Raw genomic sequence first — 16,253 nt, 5'->3', positions numbered from 1 at the left:
GTGAGATGTGTGAGACCTTTCAGATCAAGTTTCTGAAAGCTATTTTTAGAGCTACTGGAAAGAATCTCTATCTGAATTCTCTCTATTTGATCTGGAATCACTAATTTTTTAAAAAAATATAGTCTTCACTGGTGAGGTACAGACCTTCAGAACATGTCTCTAATCTTGGAGTAGATATTTTGTTATGTCATAAGTCATCCAGTAATAGCTTTTTTCATCCAATTACTCAGTTGGGTAATTTTTCTTGGGAAAAATACGTTATGTCAGTAACTTTCTTTGACTGACTTCCATAGTTGTCTTTTGGGTTAGCGTAGCAGCAAGACCTAATTGACCATTGCTAATTGGGCATTTTTCTGATGTTTTACTGTGGCAGCAGAGCTGTGCTTCATGTATGGTAGTAACAGGTTTGATCATCTCTCAACCATCACTGCATTCCAGTTCTGTATACACTGACTATGCTGTGTACTACTGCCCCATAAAGTTGCTCTGCCTTTACATTCTCTCTCTTGATAGCTAGAGAGGCAGTGAAAACACTCATCTTTTCAATTCACTTATATGTGTTACATTATTAAAAAAAATCCCAGTGTTGATTCAGAACTCTCTTGCTATGCATATACTTAGTTTTTCTCAAATTTATATTTGTATTTTCTTCTTGTGTATCTCTGTGAGGTGAGATTTTTTCCTTCTTGTTTGTTGCATGTTGTCTCAATTGAATGCAGTCTTTGGGCTAGTAGATTTCTGGGTTTTTTTCACAGCATGATGTAATCCTGAAATGGAAATGAGCGTATGAGGTTTAGCATAATAGAAATTATTAATGGTACTGAATTATGCATAATTGTTAGCATTAATGTTGCAAAAGATCTGACAGGGAATAGAACTAGGAAGGAACAAAAGAGGAAGAAAACGAGTGACAATGAGAGACTAAGGTAAAAAAAGCATTGCTTTTTAGGAAGCAAATTAGTTCAGTGTACCTACTGCTAGACAATTCTGCTAATTTTTGTGAGCTTAAATACCTAAAAACGTAGAGGGATTTTGGAAAAGAGTGGCAAAAGTAATTAGGTAACCACAGAAGATGCATGGGGAAAGGTTGCAGGTGGTGTGAGTAGGGGCACAAACCTACATTTAGCTTGAATATATAAATAGCCCAGGGGAAAATTACTTTGATTTACTTTAGTGAAACGTAACTAGAAATTAAACTGAATTTTAACACAAAACACATCGGTCTGCCACAGTATAATCACAATGTATTGCAACATGCTAATCCCATTGTACAGTGGGTGGGAAAGGAGTATTGTTACATTTTAGTGGCAACTGTATTGTCATTTTGCTGATCACCAAAGTATGTCTTGAAATAACCTGCAATGAGAGCAGAGGAGCGAGAGTGAGATTGCAGAGCAGTTTAGTAGTACATGATTTTTTGTACTTAAAATTTTTATTGCAGACATTAGAATACGTTTAACATACTATTTTTTTTGTTGTTGATAGTGCTCTGTGCACATATACTGCTTTTACAAATACATCTGCAGATTTGGATGTTTAACTTGACTTAATTTTAAATGCAAAGTGACGAGATTCTTTTTTGATTGAGATGCTATACCTTGGACTGTCATAACCATAATGTGTACCAGATCTTACCCTGCACAGCCACTAAAAACAAAGACTAGTGTAAAACTCTGTAAAGTGCATCAGGCATGTTTCTGTTTTACTCTTGTGATTTTGATGGTTGTCCTTGGTGTGAGCAACAGCAGAGAGCTACTCCAGCAGTCATACATTTTGCATGCAGCAAAATGAAGCAAAAAGCAAAATATGAAATCTTTCAACTGGTGCCAAACGCAGAACAAAATGGGTCTGTGATTTCTTTCTAGAATGTCCCAGTTTCTTCTCAGACATGAAGACTGGGACATGTTCACACTGAAGTGCAGAGAAAATGGTATGTCATGAGATTGGTATGTGGAAGGCCATGGCTGTTTATTTTTAGGCACCTAAACACTGGCAGGCACTTCTGGCTTAACCTTTATTTGTTGCTCAGCATTCTGAGGGCTGTAAATTTGCAGCAGTATTACTGCTGTATTTGAAGTATTCTTTGTGTGGTTAATGATTGCCTGATGGATGTAAAAAAGAAAGACACCCGTTTAGTAAAGTAGAGTTAGTGCTGGTGGTTGCAGGTGTAGTCAGGTGCTGCTGCTTGCAGAGGCAGGTAAAATGTGTGAGCGCTCATTTCAGTGGGAGTTATAGGCCTAAACCTCATCATGGTCAGAGAGTAGAGGTTGAACAGTAATAGTAGTAGCAGTGCACACAGGTATTCCCTCCCAGTCAAGAAAGGAAAAAGCAGATCAGGTGCTCAGGTCATGTCAGGAGTGTCTGTCAGCCTGTGTTGCAAAGGAAATGGATTCTTCTCCTTTCCTTTTCTTTGCTGTTTGGGGGTGCTTCATTTGCAGCTGGAGCAACTTATGTCTCAACGAGGGAGGAAATAATACTGCACTAGATTAATGTAATGGGTAAATCCCCAACCTCTTAGGAGAAAAAGTTAAAAATGGAGAGGTTGGGATTTTGGAAGTCACAGAATGGCTGAAGTTAGAAGGATTGTCTGGTCCAGCCTCCACTGAAGAACAGCCACATAGAGCGCATTGCCCAGGACTGCATCTGTATGGTTTTTGAGTATCTCCAGCAATGGAGACTCCACAGCCTCCCTTGGCAGCCTGTGCCAGTTCTCTGTCACCCTCACAGTAAAAATGTAATTTTTTGTTTTCTGGTTTTCAGAAGGAGCTTCCTTTGTTTTTGTTTGTGCCTGTTGCTTTTGGTCCTGAGCACCAGGAGCAGAAGCCTGTCTCAGTCTCCTTATTCTCACCACCAAGTACTTACACACATTGCTAAGATTCCCCTGAACCTTCTTTCTTCCAGGCTGAGTCCCAGTTCCCTTGACCTTTCCTCAAAGGAGAGATGATCCAGATCATCCTTGTGACACTTTCTTGGTCTCTCCCCAGTCTGTCTTTTGTACTGGGGAGCCCAGTCCTGGACACAGCACTCCAGGTGTGGCTTCACCAGTGCTGTGTAGAGGGGAAGGATCACCTCTCCAAACCTGCTGGTAATGCTTAATGCAGATTGAGATACCATTCACCTTCTTTTCAGCAAGAAAACATTGGTGGCTCATGTTCAATTTGGTATCCATCTGTCAGGGTCACTTGGCAAGAACCCAGCAGTGTGAAAGTCCTTTTTTCCCTAGCCCGGCCGCTGAAGAAGAGGTCTGGAATGCATGAAACCGAATTTTCAAGGTTGTTTATTTTTTCTTATCTAATAGTTTCTCTCTGACCTGCTGAGGTCCAGCTAGCACAGAAGCCATCGCAGTCTCCTTCTCACCCCAGGTGGCTCCCACATTATATACCCAAAATTACATGTACCATGTTTACAGTTCCCGTACCAATACCTGAAATCTACGTTGGACAATGTGTCCCTATCCTAAACCAATAGAAAAGTGTCACCATCACACCAAGACATGGAAGATGAGAAGAAGGAAGAAGAAGCTAGGGCATGCCCAGATTCCTTCATCTTGTACCCCTGAATTTCATTCTAAAAATCCCAAAATTCTACTTTTCCACCCTGTGTCAATTTCTCTATTACACTACTCCAACCCTTTTTGCTTGTAATTCCTCATATAAGGTCGGCAGCCTTTCCCATGGGCTGAAATAGAAGTTTTTGATTTGCTGCAAAGGTTCCTGGGCTCTTTGCCAGGGGCTCAAGTCATCCAGGGCAGCCAGAGGGATACTCTGGACTCTGACATCCACCAGCATTCCCAGGTTCTTTTCTAAGGATAGAAAATACCTATGGAAAAGCAGTTTCATTATTACTGGAAAGGAAGGGTCCTTAATTTCTGTCCAGAGAGATAGGTATTGCTGAGCTCTTCAAGCTATCTGAACAATTTAGTCAAGGAACTCTTTTAAAATATAAACATTTTTAGATATTGCATTCATTATTTCTATAAATATGCTAAAAAGAGAAAACCTGAAATATAAAGAAGAAAAAAATTAAATATAAAAAACGTGTGCACTTGACTGGCATGTTCATACAGGAGATTTCATTTAAGCATAAGAAAAAGGTTTTTCACTGTGGGAGTGATCCAATACTGGAACACATTGCCAGAGATGTTGTAGAGTCCTCGACTTCATGGATTGGACACATCAACCTGCTGCAGCAGGGGGTAAGAGCAGATGATCTGCAGAGGTGTTGACCATCCTCAATGCTCTTTGATTCTGTATTAATTCAGTCTAGATCACTGTGTGCTGGTGAAATTTCTTATAATCCCAGCTGTCCACTGGTTTTGAAAAAAATATATATAGAGAAAAAATGACAAAGACATCTTCATGGAAAGTAGTGTTTTCAAAGAACTCAATAATAGATTGACATTCAAAAGAATGACAGAAACATGGTCAGACTGCAATTTTTTTTCTGTAAATTCCCCATAGCATTTTAATATTTATTACATCATGTCTTTTTATTCCTGTAAGTGCTCTTTGTTGTCATTCTTTGTTTTACTCTCACTTGTTAAACTTGTAGAAGTTTAATAAATTTGATTATTCATGGCTTCACAGGATACATCACTGCTTATTCATGTGCTCTAATGCACCATAAAACCATATTACTTCTTTCATTTTTTTACTGTTTTAACATCAATAAATACATTTTTACTCTACTTTCCCAGTTCTGTAGATAGTTAAATGAGTGACACAAATATTTCTCTTTATGGCAATTTCTTGATATATATTCCTTTACACTTCCTATATGTTGTATTACTGTAAATAGATTCACAAGGTAATTTCATGTTTAAAGAGTTCACCACAACACGCATTAAGTATGTAAGGCAGCTTTTATTTCACATTATCCTGTGAGACTGATTCATCACTTTTGGAGACATACCATTAACACTTTCATTTAAAGATCTTTTTAATGGATGCTCCAGTGATAATCTCACCTAATGTGAGCTCACTTCTTTTCAGTCAGGTTGGAGGATATTCTGGGGCTTTGTGACTTGTGAGGATGCTAAAGGATGCAATGGATTGGAGACAAATAGGCAAGCATAGGAAGGACTGCTGATTTTTTGTAGACATCACTGTTAGTAGGAGAATAGCATGAGTCCTCAGTTGTGGAGAGGGTGTTGGACCACAGCTGTGGATGGTTTTATAATGTTACTACTTGAGGATAGAATGCAGTGATCAATAAAAACCCTTTCCTCTCACCTGGGTATAGTAAGTGTAAGGATCTCATATGTTGCTCTTTCATTCTCTGGAGTAGCCTATTCCAGTGACATTGTTGTGGCAGCAAGAAGCAGGTATTTGGAAACTGTAATCCTGGCTTTGGACTTCACTGCTCTGGTACCTCTTCATTGGGTTGTTCAACTTTGATGCTTCAGTTTCTTTCCTGTAAATATATGAATACCATTTCTACCTCTCAGAGAGTGTTCTAGGTGTACTATTTGGCATGTGGTGTTCTCAAGATGTGTATCTGAATGAAAAAAGTCATGACTTTGAATGTGTTTGTGCAGAGAGGTCACAGACATAAGCATGCCATCAAGAATGTGTTTTGATTTCTTTTTACATGGGACTCTAGTGTAATAGAATATAGGTTTTAAAATACGGGAAGAAATAACTTTAAAATAACTTATACTACAGAACGAAGGTTTCTAATTGTTGTCTTCTATGATGAAAATCTAAGCATAAAGGCATGATTTTCCTGTTTTATTGCTATTACTCTTTTTACCATGATCACTAATAATCTGTAATTATACTTTAAATTAATGTTCGTGTCTATGCAGTGCACCTGATTTGTCATGGGTTACACAGACCTCTGTTTCTCTACACAGTGAGTAAGAGAACGCTGCCAATTTTGTTTGAGAGCATTTTTAGAAATGCCCTACAAAAATTCACACATAACTGTGTGAACAAGTTGCACGGTTATGAAGAATCGAGTCTAGTAAAAGCTGGACATAGAATTCATGCTATTCTTTGCAGATAAACCTGGACTATAACTTCCGTTGTTATTTTTGCTTAGGAACTGTGAGGATGTGTTATCAGCTGAAGACTGTGAAATGCTATACCAGTTTGTTTATACCACTCACCGTCCACTTGCAGTAGCAGCTGGGGAATTCCTTTATAAAAGGTATCTCTGCCTGCCTACTTCTTGCATATTCTCATTAGTTTTGGAATGAAGGTGGATTTATTTGAGGGGGACATTAAGCATTAATTTTTCTGCTGAAAGTGTGTGTCACCTTTCTTCTGGCAATCAGAAGAGAAATGCTGTCTGGGGGTAATTGCATGTTTTCCTGTGAGCCCTGAAACAACAGGCATGAGAAAAGTTGCAAGACTAACAGAGGGAATATGAAACTAATTGATCCACAAGTGCCTTGCTATGTTGAGAACATACCCTCTTTCTCTCTACTTTCCCATTGCTTTGCTTCTTACAAGCTAATCTGTCACCTGGCATCTGCTGGATTTTCACAGTTTGGTGATTAATCACAAAAATGGCCTCCTCTTCTCCCTTTGGAAGTTGCCTTATACATTGTAAAGGCTTTGAATAATGAGAGATGCAGCAGATTAAAAAGACCTCCCAGTTTCCTGTTAGATTAATGGAATACAGGGTTTATCTTCCCCAGGAGCAACTCTTATAAATGGGCTTCTTATAACAATGGCTGTGTGAAGTTGTATGGAATTGGTATGCTAAAAAGGGAAGAGACAAATATTCTGTCTTTCCTGCTGAGAGAAATAACCTTGACTTACAAAAATAAATGAAAATAAAAATATTTAGGCAAGGATTTTGTGGAGGAACATTCAGAAATAATGATTTTGTTTCCAGACATACAGAATCTCTTCCTAGTTGTCTTTTCCTGTCTAACTGAAATGTTGGCATTCTGGAATATGTGGAGCTAAGTCCAACAGAAAGACAAATGAAGAGAAATTTCTGTTTTGATTAATCTGACATTACATTTGCTAGACTTTGTACTTTGTGTTGTTCCTAATATGCTCTCATAAATTAGATGTTTCTCCTCTCAGAACTCTGCTGCATTTTTCTACCAAAGTGATTGCCCTGGTGACTTCACTTTTTCTGCCCAGTTTGCCAGTGCCTTGTGGACACTTTGACCCTGTAAATCTTATCCTTGCTCTTGTTTGCCCAGTGCTTGTCTCCAGCACTTTTCCCAGTATAGAATGTTCATTTTGGTGTGATAAGAGATGTTAGTGACACCCTCCTTTTCCTGGTTATACTGCTAAATTTTAGTATAAATGCTTACGCTTTCCACCTCTGCTGCCCCTTCTTCTTAGTTTGCCCAAAATCTCCTCCATGTCTGCATATTTTAACTGAGGTTACTTAGCGGGTGTAAATTATACCAGCAGAAACTCTTCCTGAATGCACAAGCTTTTGCTGACATTTAGTGGTGTGGTCCAGGTCTTAAATCCAAGCTGTTTGGGCCTTACATTAATCTGCATGGATGGCCTTCCTGTATTTATCTTGGGATTAGCACTTTTTGTGGGTAGTAGTCAGAGTCATTTTAGCGAAAGGGGGAAATAGATGTGTCGTATGTGCTTCATACCTCAAACAGAAGAGGAAGAGCAGAGTTTCCAATGTATTTGTGACAGTAATTGCTTCTTATAATTACAAGATACTGTGCTTTCCTTAAGAAGCTGTAGTTCCAAGATGCACTGTGATGTGAGTAGTGGCTGTGTGGTAATATCTCTGCTGTGTTATTAAGGTTTTATATTTGGCTTAGAGCAAGCCTCTTTTCAAGCATGAGCAAATGTCTACATCATTGTATAATCAATTTGTGGAATCTGGAATCATCCAGAAGGGTCGCAGGGTACCTGTGAAACTGTTAGAAATAGTCTCTGCATCCACAGGGATAGCATATCACTCATAATGGAAAGCAATCTGTTTTCCTTTCATCTTATAAAAAAGTCTAATGAGTTGGGGTAAATAAGTAGGCACTTAAGAGAAATACAGTCCTTGTGATCTTGACAGAAGTAGTGTTACATTGGTAAGTGAGTGTAAGGAGAATGTGGCAGAACTGGACTGACTTACTTTTCTTTTGGCAGGCTGCTTAGTCATGAGGGAGATAAAAAAGTTCAGCCCGGAGGAGGAGGAAAGTTTGGGGCAAGCACTGACCAATTGAAAAGATTAATACACTTTTTCCTGAAGGGTGAGGTGAGAACTGCCCCTGCAGTAAGCCTTTTAAATCCAGTGTTGCATGTTAAATCAATTATTTTCTTGCTTTTGAAAGTAATTTCTGTTGGTGAGCTCTGAAATATGTGGTGTTAGAAATGTTTTTAGTCTCTAGATTAAGTTTTTAATGAAGCCATTTCTGTCCTGCTGTATTAAACCTAATTTACAAGTGTGCAAATGGAGAGAATCAGTGCTGAGGCAGTTTCTGGAAACAGCCTGAAAGACTAATGCCACCAACTCAGGGTTTTTTGGTATGTCTTTCTGGAGGAAGATGTGGATTGCTGTACCATGGCTCCATGCTGACCAAAAACTGTAGTTTTATGAGAGTTTTATCAGCTGAAGTGCTGATAAACAGTTCACAGTTTAGCTTTTGCAGTGGTGCAGATCTCTGTCTGGCCAAAGTGTCTCAGGCATAGCAGTTTTGAATCTTCCTGCAAAGAATTGGATAGATTACTTGTTTGTAGTCCTGTAACTGGATTTTGGCTGTTACAAACAGCAATATAAAGCAATAGAGAAACTAGTTTCAGAGATTGTTTAAATTTAAATTAATATTAAAAGAGAAAATTAAATTTTATTGCTGGCTTTTCCTGATTTTTCACCCACTTTTCTGCTTTGTATCAGACTGAAGACTTGGTGTTTAAATGTTCATTGGCCTTGAACTAAGTATGTTGAAATACTGCATGTAAATATATATGTGAATGTCAGAGCTTAGTCATTGAACAAAGGGAGAGGAACATATGCAGCTGTATTTCTTCGAGTGATGTATTTTCTTCTATAAGCTTGTGTTTTTGATCCCTAGCTACACAAACATGTTACATATCTAGTAGACAGCCTGTGGGACTGGGCAAGCAAATTCCTGAAGGACTGGGAGTGCATGACCTCTCTTCTATTAAAAAATGAAGAAGTTGGAGAAGGTGGGTAAGCAAAGAATTTAGTTTTGCCTGAATGAATCTCCATGCTATTTTTTGAACTTTGCCTTAGCTTTCATATTGAAGTAACATTTGGTCCCAAATTGAGGTCCCCAAGTGCCACAAAGCTGAAGCAGTTCAATGCACAGCTAGTGTAATATTTATATTAACATACTTGTTTTATTCAGTATTCTGTATTTATGTAATGTTAGTTTAGAACCTGTGCAATAAATACTTGTGTAATTAAGCCATAATGCTTATGTAGTGTTCACTTTGTTTGTCCAAAACTTTTTAATCTAGAAGTATTAATAGATTGAAATGCAGTTTTTGTCAGGTTTTTACTTCTTCCTCAAAAGAAAATGAATAATGTATTGAGTTCACTGACATCTAACACTAGAGGGATTTTTTTTGTGGAATTATTTTGAAGTAAATGTAAATAAATCTTTAAAGTCCCTTCCAACCCAAACCACTATATGATTCTATGGATAGTTGTAGACCTGGAGCTGGCTGTGTGATTAAAATCAGTTTGTTGACCCAGTGAGTTAGAGCATTTTGGTACTCAAAGAAGATTTGTCCTAAATGAGACACTAGTCAGTAGGAGACCTCATTAAAACGGCTTGTGTTTTTGCAAGCCCAGCTGCCCCAAAAAGTTTAACCATTAAGGGATTAAATGCAGTAAATGCAGAAAATAATTTCCTTCAAATGAAGTCAAACACTCTCTAGCTGTTTATTTAGCAGCGCTGCCTCTCCCATTCTTTAGTGTCCTTCCACAGTTCTTCATGCAAATGAGTAGGCTTTACATCAGTTGTTGCTGCATCTTCACTATTGTGTGATGCTGAGACTGATTTCCTTCCAGCACTGAGCGATGCCCAGGAAAGTGTTCTCATCGAAATCATCCTTGCAACAGTCAGAGAAGCAGCTGAAGGTCATCCTCCAGTGGGCAGAGGTGCAGCCAAAAAAGTCAGTGCATCTTAGGCTTATTTGTTGTCCTGTCATCACATTATCTTTGCCTTATGTACTTTGCCAGACAGCTTGTTCCTAGTTGCAGATGTATCCTAGGAAATAAAATAGCTTATTTTCCTAAAATGCAGTGTCTTTTCACCTTTAGATCTTATTAGAAGTGGATGTTGGAGGAGATGAGTGTTAAAGGAGGGTAACTTGAAGCTTGTTATTGACAAATGATGAGCATTTTATTCATGACATGTAGCTGTTCAGCAATTTGCATCTAATTTAAGGTTAAAAAAAAAAGCTTCTGGTTTTCTTCATGGAAGAGTGTCTCCATCTTAGCTTGATATGCTTGAGACAGTGCTATATGACTTAAGCTTGGGTTATATGTAAGATTCCACTCAAATCCCAGAGATTTTATAATTGAAACCAGATGCTTTGTCTGCAGATTTTGTCAGTAAAAGAGAAGAAAATCCAATTGGAAGATTGCACAAAAATTACCGAACACTTTATTATGGTGCTTCCTCAGCTCTTGGCAAAGGTAACTAACAGCTGCTCTGTGAATGTATGTTAAATATTTCATTAAAATTCCTGCAATGTACTCATATCTTGTTTTTTTCTCTGCAGTATTCAACAGATGCTCAAAAAGTGGCAAGTCTTCTGCAGATTCCTCAGTATTATGATTTAGATGTTTACAGTACAGGACATCTGGAGAAGGTGAATAGGAATTGGGGTAATTGGTTCATGTGGAATGTACTAAATTTATGTGATAGTGTAGGGAGTTTAATGGGATTTGGAACAAGTAAAAAATAGTTGAAATACAATGAAATGGTATAATACCTTAAGAAAAGTGGTCTTATTCAGGATTTACTTTTTGATTTGGAACTGCAAAGAAAAGCCTTAGTGCTTGTCAGTTCTGATAATGCTGGGTCTAGCCTTGATGGATAACGATTTGTGGTTTTGTGTGGTAGACCCAGCCCTGGGTTTTTTCATTCCTGGCTGGAGGGAGGGTGGATTCTGCCATGTGTCTTAAGTTGGTGTCTCTCAAGAGTTTACTACAGAATAGGTTTCATTCTCCATGAAGGCTGATGCCCAGCTGCTGGGGGATGACAGTAACTGAAAGATAAGAATGGAGATAGTATGTCTGCTGATGGGAAAGGGACGGTCAGAAATGGATAGATGAAATCCTTGAAATAGCTTAATGTCTTCTTAAGCAGGGATGTTTACAGGGAGGCAGTGTTAGGCAAACACTCTGAGGTTAATTTCAGCCCAAAACTTGAACTGGAAGAGAGCGAGTCAACAGAATGGCTCAAGTTACCTCTTCCCACTAAGAGTGAAGACCCTGTCACTGACATGATCAAAAACATTCTCCATTCTCCATTGTTGAGGGAGACAACTTCCATTGTGTGAAGACAGACTTGTCCTTTGGAAAGGCATCTTTTATTCCCTATGTGGTGCTAGCCATGTATTGCTAAAGTAGAACTTAGAGCAGGTGCTTCATTCTTTAGGAATATCTAGAGACACAAAGATGAAAGAGAACTATAAACACAGAAAAAAAAAAGTTGTGTCCTTTAGTCTTACCCCTCTTCTGCTTATACTGGCATTTGTTTAATCTTGTTTATATGACCCATAGGGATATATGGGCCTAGTGAAATGATTTAAAGTGTGAGAGGACTTTTGTACAATTTACCTATAAATACTCCTTTTATCACCTGCAGCATTTGGATGATTTGCTGAAAGAGATAAAAGACATTGTGGCCAAACACTCTGACATGTCTGTCCTCGAGGCTTCCTCCAGGACTTATTATATCCTTTGCCGTGAAGAAATTGCCATCTATAGCCAGGTGGATTGTGCTCGAACTCAAATGATAGATGAGTTGATGAAACAGCTTAACCAGCTACTAGATTGCTTCTGGCAAAAGGTGAGTGGGACTCGTTGAGGGGTAAGAAGACTGTTTCCCTAGGGAAAAAAAGGAAGACAAGGAAAAATAAGGGGATATGGAACTATTCTTTGCCTGCCGTTTCTGCTTGAAGGAGGCAGAACTCTAAAAGATGGGGTTGCACCTCTTAAAAGAATGGTTCTTCACATTTTAATGAAGCATATATATTTTGGCCATATATTTTGGCAAGGAAAATAATAAACAAGGTAGTCCACACCACCAACAGGGCATTATATTTCTTCTGGTAGGCTTTTATTGGATGCTAATATTGTAAAATGTGTCAAGCCAAAAGGTCCCCTAACCTCAGACTGGAATTATTTTTTTAATCTGTGCCAGTGTGGGAGAATGTGTACTTGTGAGGAACAAAATTGCTACACTAGATATTCTGGACCTAAGAAAATCCTTTGTAGTTACTCCAGCACTGTGCCAAAGATACTATGTGCAAAATCAGCTAGTGAGTGCTGTCGATCTACAGGTGATGAGGCTCTTCCCAGAAAGAAACAATTCTGTAGTTCTCCATATTTGACTGTACATCAGATGCCTTTTGTGCTATCACTTTGGATGTAGTGAAAAAACTGATCAAACAGTAGTCTGTAATGCAGATTGTATAGCTTTGAGGGTCTTGGAAATAATGACTTCCCCCTTGAAAGAGGACTGCAGTCTCCCTCAAAGCTTTTCATTAGGTCTAAAAAGCAGAAACAGCTGGTGGGGATATGAATAGCTTGCTGGCTGAGCTGAACAACAGAAGCCTGCAGCTGACCTGATCAACTGTGCTGTCATGAACAGGTGTCATGCCATGGTATGAGAGTTAACACTGGCAAGTTTTTATTGGACACGGGGATATTGCAAAATGTGTCAAGCCAAAAAATCCCCTAACCTCAGATTGGATTAATTTTATTGGTCTTAAATAGAGATCTATGTCAATGTGGGAGAATGTGTACTTATGAGAAACAAGATCAGTGCAAGACCAGGGATTCTTCGACTCCTCCGTAGTGTGATCTATATCTAAATAAAGAGATTTTTCTCCTGGAACTCCTCCCTTCTAATTCCTGGTTGTATATTTTGTTCCCCAGAATCACATAGTATGCTTGTGGAAACTACAGCAATTGCATCCATGGGAAAGTATTTAATATATTTTTAGCTGTCTTTGAATGTGATCTGGCAGCTGGAAGCAAGGAAGGTCAGCACCATGTGAACACTTAGCTTTCCAGAGATCCTTAACAACTGTGTGAAGGACCATGTTAGATTAATTGCTACTTTTTGCTCTGTGTTAGCAATACTGCAGTCTAGGGAGGCTGCCATTGGTTTATTAATATCAGGGATTTTCCCTTACACAAGATTCCTGTGCAGTTATATTGTTTTCTTTTGACTGTAGAGCAGGATATGAGTAGTGTGGTTAAAGGTAAAGGTTAAAGGAGGGCTGGAGGAGAGTGATCCAAGCTTGTGGGTTGGTTGGGAAGGGAACACAGTCATTCCTTTGGCCCACACTGGCTAATTCCTTTCTCTTTCCCAAACTTTCATGATTTAGGAAGGAGGATTTTGTACGGACGCAGGAGAAATTTCCCAGATGCACTCTACTTTGAGAAGAGTAGCAGCTTTTCATAAGTGAGATCCTTACTTATACAATTTATGATCCCATATACTTAAAGTATCAACTTTACACATGCAAAATGAAAATTACTTGTTGGGTTTATTGGGGTTTTTCACAAGAGAATGAAAATGAGCCCTATGAGAGGTGCTGCAAGTTCTACTTTCTTAATAGAACTGTACTCTTGGATATGGAATTATTTTTGGACTCATTACTGAGCATCAGCCCTAATGTGGCTGAGAAGTGTATGCTACAGAATTGAGGTGTTGCAATGGACACAGGGATCCCCTCTGTGGTACCTCTGTCCTAGCTGGATGTTTTTCTACAGCCTTACTGACAATACTGGTGGTCAGTCTGAAGAGGGTATAGTGAATGCAGTCGTTCTTTGCAGCAGGTGTAATCTGCTTTTTATTTTTAATTTTTTCTGATCTTCTTTTGTTAGAAGATGATTTATCAAAGCCTTGGTTCTCCAGAGATTAGTAAATTGTCATGCAAATTGTCATGCAAGCTAGAACAGAGGTTAAGGGAATTGGACCTTCTTCTCAATGTGTCTTTTACCTGTCCAACCTGCTGGGTCTACTGTGGTTTTGCAAAGAGAAGTCTAATGTTGAGTTGAGAATATTCAAGACTATTAGAAACAGTCTTTTAGAGTGGGCTGAGAAAATTGTTCTTTAGACCTTTTTGGGTACTTGAAGACTATGTATAAAGTATAGCAAAAGATACAGAACTCAAGCTTCTTTTTTCTCTCCTCACAACACTGCAGTTTTGTGGTAGGAATGCAGACTATGTGGTCTAAAGGCTGCAGTGATAGATGATGAAAACTTAATATTTCCCCTTTATAATTAATATTTAGTTGTTTAATATTGTTGCTCTATATTATATGAAGGTAGAAATAGGATACATTTAACCTGATACATTTAACCAGGTGAGTCTTTATTTCTTGCTTAGTGTATCATTATTATTTCTTTTTCACCTTCAGTGCCCATGATCTCACCAAGTGGAATCTGTATGACAAGACTTTAAGGTTCCTGGTGTTTGAAACAGAACATGGCAGATTGCCTGTTCTGGTGAGTAGTTAATATTTAACATTGAAAGATGTTTTTCTTGATGAAAGCAGAAAGAAATAGAAAGTATTAAATAATCTTATATATCAGTGTCCTGTGAGACAGGAAGATACTGTATCCATTTCTCAATCTGGGAAATGGAAGCTGTCTTGGGTTATTGGAATCTTTGGTTATTGGTCATATAAATTCATGCCTTTATATGAATTAATTTTGGATCTTTTTCAAAACTGTGATAATCAGGACATCTGGATTGATCCTTTGTCATGTTTAGTACTTCCAATGATAGCACAGTCTAAATTTCAGTACATATGAAATTGTTGGGATCCTTTGTTGTGAGGGACCTCTTTTAGATTGCATGTAACCAGAAACTGGAATACTTTGGATCTATTGCTTACATGTTGACTCTTGTTGTAGTGGTTTATAATTACCAATTGTCTCAACTGCAACCTTTTGGTTATCTGGTTGCCTCATCTCAAACATTGTGTGGAGATGGAGTTGTGTATTCTAGGATTGCAAAGTGAAATACTTCAGCAGTTATGAATGTTAACCAGCCCCTTTTTGCAGGAAAGAACCTGGGGGGCTTTTTGGCAAGGGGTGAAGTTTAGTTGAATAGAGAGAGCCTGCAGCCAGTGGGTAGAAGTGGGTTCCTTTAGATGGAGCATTGGAGGACCAAGGTTTGGCTTCTGCTCTGAAGGAGTCTGCCTTTCATGAAAGCCTTCAAAGAAATCCCAAAGAGCTAAGCTAAAGTGAGCCTCTGGGAATACACTTTTTGATATGTGGGTTGCTTTCTCTTGAACTCATCAAGATGTCAGAGAAGTTCTGCAGAAGCAGCACCTTAGTAATGAAGTTTCTTAAGGGGAAATGCTTACTTGTATGTAAATCTGTTAAATTTATTTTAAGGATCTAAATACAACTGGGAGGTGTTCATGCAAACAGCATACAGAATGTCAGGCTTGAATGCTTTGTTTAGTCTTAAGCTTTTTGCTGCTGAGCCTTTAATGTAAATAAAAGACATGTGTTTTTATTTGCAGATTATCCTACCGGCTCTCCAGTGCACATATTTTTCTCTCCTGTGGCAACTAGCTGCAGTTTCGGAACATTCTCCCAAGGTTGGTTACTGATGTAATTTTGAAACCTGGAAGTGTGCTTATAGAAGTTAAAGCTAATTTTCCTGTTCTGAGTTTTCTTGAAAAGCAAGCTTATCAGAATATAGTCTGTTTTCTTGAGGAAATCAAATCAAATTGAGGCATTTTCTCTCTATCGTGTCCTTTTTTTTTTTTTCTTTTAATCTGTGTGTGCTTTTTCAGTCTGCAGGAACAATGGTTCACCGCTATTTTTACTGCAAAACATGTGCATCAAATTCCTAGGGCTTGATGGAGATAAGGAACTTGTCTCACTGCCAAAGAATGTGTTGTTTTCTTGTTTTAAGCAACAAAGAATATTAAATGAAAACTCCAGGACATTCTGTAACTTTGTTTCTTTTTTATTTCCTTGATTTACCTACGTACATATTTCTGTCATAAAGGTTGAGGAAAGTGGTAATTTTCTCATCGGTTGACTATTTACTTTCATAATATATAAAGTACCAAGTTTAGCAGATATTTCA

The 16,253-nt window shown here is 38.3% G+C and overlaps 1 protein-coding gene across 8 annotated transcripts in view; it reads left to right on the top strand.

Moving 5' to 3' along the window:
• Positions 1-16,253, top strand: part of LOC110479395 (cohesin subunit SA-2) — a 58,429-nt gene that overhangs the window by 25,756 nt on the left and 16,420 nt on the right. For all 8 annotated transcript variants that reach the window (XR_014949439.1, XR_014949443.1, XR_014949437.1 and 5 more), the window contains 10 exons: positions 6,043-6,150; positions 8,076-8,184; positions 9,002-9,116; positions 9,967-10,070; positions 10,504-10,596; positions 10,683-10,772; positions 11,774-11,977; positions 13,524-13,600; positions 14,563-14,650; positions 15,679-15,756. Coding sequence is in view for 5 of the 8 variants with exons in the window: in XM_021546678.3 (XP_021402353.2) it covers positions 6,043-6,150; positions 8,076-8,184; positions 9,002-9,116; positions 9,967-10,070; positions 10,504-10,596; positions 10,683-10,772; positions 11,774-11,977; positions 13,524-13,600; positions 14,563-14,650; positions 15,679-15,756 (1,066 nt within the window). In the remaining 3 variants the exon portion in view is untranslated. The remainder of the gene's footprint in view (positions 1-6,042; positions 6,151-8,075; positions 8,185-9,001; positions 9,117-9,966; positions 10,071-10,503; positions 10,597-10,682; positions 10,773-11,773; positions 11,978-13,523; positions 13,601-14,562; positions 14,651-15,678; positions 15,757-16,253) is intronic.

Source organism: Lonchura striata, chromosome 1 (assembly GCF_050655825.1).
Source record: "Lonchura striata isolate lonStrDom1 chromosome 1, ASM5065582v1, whole genome shotgun sequence".
Taxonomy (NCBI): domain Eukaryota; kingdom Metazoa; phylum Chordata; class Aves; order Passeriformes; family Estrildidae; genus Lonchura; species Lonchura striata.
The sequence above is the reverse complement of the archived record's forward strand: the minus strand, read 5'-3'. Positions and strand labels throughout refer to the sequence as shown.